Source organism: Ahaetulla prasina, chromosome 2 (assembly GCF_028640845.1).
Source record: "Ahaetulla prasina isolate Xishuangbanna chromosome 2, ASM2864084v1, whole genome shotgun sequence".
Lineage (NCBI taxonomy): Eukaryota > Metazoa > Chordata > Lepidosauria > Squamata > Colubridae > Ahaetulla > Ahaetulla prasina.
The window spans coordinates 128,608,371-128,615,646 of record NC_080540.1 but is presented as its reverse complement, the minus strand read 5'-3'; the positions used below and the strand labels follow the sequence as shown (position 1 = coordinate 128,615,646).

At 42.1% G+C, this 7,276-nt stretch overlaps 1 protein-coding gene across 1 annotated transcript in view; it reads left to right on the top strand.

Moving 5' to 3' along the window:
• Window positions 1-632: 632 nt before the first annotated feature.
• The window catches only part of SPHK1 (sphingosine kinase 1), a 41,268-nt gene continuing 34,624 nt past the window's right edge, over window positions 633-7,276 (top strand). The window contains exon 1 of the mRNA XM_058168928.1: window positions 633-1,302. Coding sequence (XP_058024911.1) covers window positions 687-1,302 — 616 coding nt within the window. The 5' untranslated portion in view covers window positions 633-686. The remainder of the gene's footprint in view (window positions 1,303-7,276) is intronic.

Here is a 7,276-nt window from a genome sequence, read left to right as displayed (position 1 = left end):
ATCCTTGACTAACAATGGTTTGTTTAGTAACTGTTCGAAGTTATAACAGCACTGAAAAAAAGAGACTTATGACCATTTTTCACAATTATGACCGTTGCAGCATCCCCGTGGTCACGTGATCAAAATTCAAACGTTTGCCAATTGACTCATATTTATGACGGTTGCAGTGCCCCAGGATCATGTGACCACATCTTGCAAAGGTCTGGCAAGCAAAGTCAACAGGGAAACCAGATTGACTTCAGAACTGTACTGTACTAATGTAACAATTGCAGTGATTTGCTTAACAACTGTGGCAAGAAAAGTTGTAAAATAGGGCAAAACTCGCTTAACAACTGTTTCACTTAACAACATAAATTTCGGGCTGAATTGTGGTGGTAAACCGAGAACTACTGTAGGCTTATGCAGCTTTCTTCTGGGATGTTTTTACTTTACTTTCTGGCCTATGGACCTGGGAAGTCATGGACAAACCAAATCCAACCCTGCTTCCTAGCTTTACAAGATCAGTCAAGGTCAACTAGAAACACCTGCCCTAATCCCCGTGGAACTTATTCGAGTCTTCTGAAGAAACAGTTGGGGACCGGTCGGATTTTGAGTTCACGGGCCCAGCAAGGTAACTTTTAAAACGAAATCTTTCGCGCGCACAAGAACAAAAACGGGACCGGCTTCTGAAGCGCTGGGAACTCGTCATGAATGAATCCCGCTTCCCGCCATTCCCGGGAGCGGCCTGCCGATGGCCCCAGAGAGCAAAGCGCCAATCTCAAAAGCCAGCCCTCCGCCGCTCATTGAGAAAGAAAGTCCCGGAGCAGCGTTGCTTCGCTCGCCTCATTGGGCTCAGCCCTCGCTTCGCGCCGCTTCGCTCGCCGGCTCCGCTCTTTGCGGCTGAGGCGATGGAAGGAGGCTCGGGCCAAGGCGCTTCCGAGGAAGTTTTGCTCTCGGGCGTCTTTCGCCTCGTCCCTTCTCTGAAGGTGAACTGTGCCCTGAGCCTCACGAGCCGCGCGGAGCTGCTGGTGCACCGGCTGGACTCGGCTGGCCGGAGCAGCAACGCGGGCAGCGCGCTCAGCCTCTCCACTTGCGTGGGCTGCTACGCTTTCCAGAGCAGGAGCGCCTCGCAGCAGCCGGCGGCCGCTTACTTCTGCGTCGTTTGCTACCCTTTCAAGAAGAGCTGGTGGTACCGCGGGGAATCTCGGCAGAAGGTGGCGAAGACCTTTTGCGTCTTGGCTTCGCAGGACGCCGAAGAGAACCGGCACGTTGCCGAGACCTGGGTGAGGACGATCCGAGAGCTCTCGGCCCCCCATCTGGAAGGTGAGCGAATCGGGCAAGGCTAGAAAGGGATGTTAGACGGAGGTTCTCTTAGCTCGCTTTGCCGTGCGCCGGTAGACAACGCGCACCTTTATTTGAGGCGGTTGGGTTCGCGTAACAGGCGAATCTCAAAGGCAGCGGCTTGCTGGCTTGTGCCGTCGGGGGGCTGGGAGAAGTCCGGCCAACCTGATATCTAAAGCAACTTTGGTGTGCTGTGCGAAGCCAGCGAGAGGGGGTAGATCGCCATTTATGGCTGAACAAGTTTTGATTACAAGGGTTGCAAATGCCACCTGAATATTTTTATCCGATTGGATTCGGTTGGATTTGTTCCCTCGAGTACCTAAAACTGCAACCCCATCACAGGACTTGGGGTAAATATCTTGGCTCACCCTGCGTAAAAGGGACAGGACCTGGTCTTAATTTTTCTCCAGATGGATAAAGCGCTGTCTAGATTAAAAAAAAAGTATATAAAATTGCTAAAAATTAGAAAACTGTTAATTGACTTTGAAAACTATCCCATTCGTGTCCAAGGGTGCTTTTTCAAAAGGCAACTGGACATGTTGTTTCTCTTGAACATGCTTTGCTTCTCATCCAAGAAGCATCTTCAGGCATTTTCAGGAGAAAACCAAAAACCAAAAGTCCAATTGCCTTTTGAAAAAAGCATCTTTGGGACAACCATGACCTGGATGACTGAGACTCTCCATAGACATTTATCCAATTCATGGGAAGTGGGGGACAAGAGAGGTAGGTCCAACACTCTGGTATTACCTTAGCCAAGGATGTCTAAAACAAACCTCTTTTTAAATTACCTTTCATAAGTAATTTGGCACATTTCGCATATTATCAAATATTAAGGATGCTTTCAGAGAAAAGTTTGTGGGTAGTACTTGGTACATATGGGATTTAAGGCTGGAGCAAAGATATTTTATATATTTACAGTTTTCACATATGTTCCTAAATTTTATTCATTTTTTAAAAACTCCCCCCAAATCCTTTAAGATGTCATTAGAACCATCTGTTTGGAAGCATCTATATTTGGAAAGAGTCTTCTAATATGGAAGTTCATACAGTCAATATGCAAATTAATGAATGTGCCAATGACATAACATGCACATTTCTGTGAGTGAATGCAGGATAAATATGCAAGCAGCAGCATGTAGAGATACACATTATGGTCATATGTACATGCTCCGAAAAAATTCCTAGGCATCACTTAAATTGATTTAAGAAGTGATTGTGTAGCATGGCTTTCTGTGAGTTAGAAGTAAATCCCATTGATCATGTGATATATTAACATTTGCATACTTGAAGTAAATTCCAAATTACAATGAGTATGCTGTTAGACTTTTGCAAGGCACTGAAGTCCTGGTTGTTTCCCCAGGCATTTGAGTCAAGGGGTAGATGAAATTAGACAAATTTTCTAAAACATTGATGGCATAAAAGTTAATACAGAATGTTTTTTAAAAAATCCTGTGGTCAACTCCTGATGTTTGACTGTTCTATACAGTTCAACAAAAGCTATTTTCAAGGCAACAATATCTCCCTGAATTTTTAAGAAATTTTCCAGTGAAAACGGTACATTAGAAGCTCTGCCATTGTTGAAAGCATTGAGAAATCTGGTGTGGGTACTGTATATTTCTGAAATTATGTCCCAATGGGTCACAGGTGTTCTTATAGATAATATGAATAAATAAATTTGGGATTGTTGCCCTACTCTTGAAAAACATACATTTAGGAGAATTATGTTTCAGTTCAAAAAAGGTCTCTTGATTCAAAATCAGCTAGATTCACATCTAACTAAATTGTATAGGATAGCACCTTAAACATCATTTCACTTAATAAATGAATGTGATGCAGGAAAACAAGAATGATAATTCAGGTACAGTTATGCAGTTATAGGGTAAAGCTGGTATTAAGCCACGTATCATATCCTTGGCTGCTATACAGCTTCAGAATGGGAGCTTCCACTTGCGGGAGTGAACAAAAATGAGTGCAGAACTTGTTGGTGTTCCAGATGTGCTTTATTTTCCAACAGACTAGCCCATTAGTTGAAAGATTTGAAAGGTTAGTTTTCATTTCATCAATCAAAAAGGATGAACTCTAAGGAAATTTCATAGAGATGACATCAAAAGGCAAAGGGGACGAGCAACCCTCCTTGCCTTTACTACTGGATATCTATGGCCAGTGATTTTTCCATATCAATTATAATTTCTTACAGACTTTCTTGAGATTTAACTTGATCAAATTGCATACGATAAGCTTTCAGAGAGAACATGTTTAGAATGGAAGACATGCCATTATTTTTGGTCTTAGGAATTTGGGCTAGGGGGCAGAATGCACCTCACCTTTCTACTTTCAGAAAGGCCCTTTCTTCCCTCATTCCTTCCACATCATTTTGTAATCCATGCCAGCTTTGTGGGACTTGTTCAGGATTTCTCTGGAAAGCCTCTTGATGTCCTTGTGACCTAGAGAGAAAAGACTGCGGGCTATAAGGCAGTCATAAAAGTCAAGGTGGCAATCCTATCCTGATACATGTAGGGGGCAGGGCTTGGATCGCATGTTTGTGGACTCTTGATGTTTTGATCTTCTCCCAGAGGATATCCTTAGTAGAGATCATACAATCTCTGGCAGCATACGGTGTGTTATTCTCTTTCCATTAGTGCAGTGGTTCTCAGCCTGTGGGTCGCGACCCTATTGGGGGTCGAATGACTATTTGCCAGGGGTTGCCTAAGACCATCGGAAATATGGGAAATAGAAGTCGAAGAATCACACTCCAATGATTGATTCCACAAGCCAGCTGCAGGCTCTTCGAATCGCTAGCTGAATTCGGCTTCAGGCGCGATGAATTAAAAAAGAGAGAAATCTTTGCTCTGATATCTCCCTCTCAAGCCAGCTGCAATCACTCCCAATCGCTAGCCTATACTGGCTTCAGGTGCGATAAACTTAATAGGGGAGGAGTCTCCGCTTTAATGCCTCCATCCTCAAGGCAATCACAAGCAGTTCACGTTGCTAGCCAATACGGCTTCAGACACGATAAATTAAAAAAAACAGTTTGCTGCTTTTTTCCCCCTTCTGCGGCTGCTAAGGGGCACTGAGATCGCTGCCTATCACCGCGATACGGTTGGGGGTCGCCATATCGTGGGGAATTGTATTAAAGGGGTCACAGCACTATAAAGGTTGAGAACCACTGCATTAGTGGTTAGCATTTTTTGTTTGTTTTTTTGTTTCTACAAATTTTCTGGGCTTGATTAGATCTGCAAAAAGTCTGAATGGTTCTCAGGAAGAAATGAGTTGCTGAGGAAAAAGTAAGGTCGATAACCTCTATCATTTATGTTTGCTTTGAAATCAAATTGATATGTTGGTGTCAAAAGCTAGAGTGACAACCACTCACCTCCATAGGCACAAAACCAAAAGGCTTAAATCAAAGAAGAGGACATTGGAAAACTTCCTACAAATAGGATCTTTCTGAAGAATCAGATTATTTTGAAGCATTCTATTCTATTCCCTTGCAAACATGTAAATTACACAGCATTCTTTCTATTTTTAATACTAAGCCATTCCTCCTCTGCTAATATTTGGGACAGGATCCTAGTGTGCACTGTATCATTTTCTAATGTCGTATATTTAGCTGAGAAGAGAATTTTTCAACAAGTGTCTATTATTTGTTCATTTTTATAGTATTGTATAATGTATGTGAAAGAATGAAAACAGCTGTATGATTCTAATGGGAAGAGATAAACCAAACCAATATGTCACACGTTACTTTAATTACTGAAAGATTACAGTTTTAGGAGCCTGTCTTCAGGTTGTCTAAGACTTTTTTCTAGGCTGAATGCTAATCAACCCAACAGAAAAAGCCAGGAAAAGAAGTTAGGGAATAAAGAGTAAAAACAGGGTTAGTATGATAGGATTGGTATGATTAGGTACTGATATGATTAGGTTATGCCTTCCTCTTTTGTGCCATTGAAAAATAAATCTAAAGCACAAGTACTTTGGACAGTAGCAATTTAATTTCAGATTCTCTCCAAATGTTCCTTTGTAACTGTCTTGAAATTTGGGTCTTCATCTATTGCACCAACATTAATCTAAAAAACTAGCATTTGAAATGCACTGGACATTAAAACTAAAACAGATTTACCCATATAAGCAACGCTGTGACTAATGTGATAGCTAGCCACAAAGATGGAGAGCCAGGATATTGCCAGCACATGTGAACTGAGCCCAAAGAGAAATTATATCTGAGCACTGTCTTTAGAACGGAGGCTAGACTGGACAGATGAAACCAATATGAATGCAATATGGAGTGTGACATTTTTTATGAAGATAAATATATTCAAATTACTTGCCAGACATTCTACAAACAATCAGAAACAGATTTTGGCAGTTCTTGGTATGCCTTTTGTGTGGTTTGGGTCTGTTGAAAGTGATTATTTCCCTGTTATAAACAAGGAGTATGTAATAAGGAAACACATCAGAATTAAATTTACATAAACCCCCCCCCACTGATATCTGAAATAACACCTTTCTTATAGTGTTACCTTCTTGGTATTGCTTTGCATACATCATTCAATGTGACATCTGTCACTTGCACACACTGTATATATCAGACATTTGCACCTTTAGTGTGTTTGGCGAGATAAGGAAAGTGTCAGAGTGTTATTGGGAGCATGCACTTAAAAAAAAAAGCAGAATGAAAAGTAAATTATACTTCCAGTTAGAAAAACAAAGTGAATAGAACAATTTTCTAAATACGACCACCTCAGACCTCAAGAGACTATTTAAACGATTTCCAGTAGCAAAAATGATGCTTCGCTCCACACTGAAAATAACTACCAGTTTAGGCAAAGTCATTTCCTTCCACACAAACAAACCCATCAGCCTTTTACGTAGACAAATTCAGGTATTACTTTAAATCCAGAATGAATCAGAATTTGTGGATATTTAGATGCAGAATCATTTGGGTTACAGATTCTGCGTGCCCTAATCAGCGTTCATGTAGAGAAGCAAATGAGTGAGCAACCTGGGAGGACAAGCTTACATCGCTATCAGTGATCTGGTGCATCAGAAACAAGCTGCTCAGCAAATGCCAGGAAAGAGGCTGTAATCTCGCTCATGCTCTGCTACAGGAGGACACACTTACCCATATGTTTCCTGACCTTTGTTTTCTGGGTGGAGAAGCTAACTCCTTGCCACACCTCCCCTGTAGTATAGGGAACAAGATAGAAAGCTTGCAAGCCAGGTTGGTTTCTGGCTGGAGGTGGATTGTGAATACCACGGATTATGGTGTGGCAGAGCTGGCTCCCTTGCGTAAATTGGTTTGCTGGTGTTTCGTGAAGAAGAGATTCAGAAGAACCTGCCCAGAATCTTTAATGCTCTTAGAGTTGGGTGGAGGGCCTGCAGTGCCTAACAGGAAAAAAAAGATCAGGAATGCATCTTTTCTCTGATATCTTACCAACCCTTAGCAGAAGAGGCTTGCCACAGAGAACATGGCCTGGTTCACGGTAAACCAGTGTATGGTGAGTTGGTTATGATTTAGTTATTTGTGTGGACCAGCCAATAATGGATTATTCAGTGAATCATAACCATACAAATCAAGGCCTAGGGAAATTTGAGTCCTATTATTAATACATCTTTGACAGTGGTGGGATTCAAATTTTTTAACAACCGGTTCTGTGGGTGTGGCTTATTTTGGGGTGTGGCTTGGTGGTCATGTGACTGGGTGGGCATGGCTAGCTGTTCATGTGACTGGGTGGGCGAGCCTAGCTGCTCATGTGACCAGGTGGCCATGGCTATGGGCATAGAAACTACTCAGAGGGCTAAAAAAAGTCATTTCTGACCGGTCCTCACACTTATGACCATCCTCACATTTATGCCCATTGCAGCATTTTTAACAACCATGTCACTCATTTCACAACTGCTTCTCTTCACCACGGTTACAAGATAGGGCGCAAAATGTAAAATGTGAGGACAGTTGTAG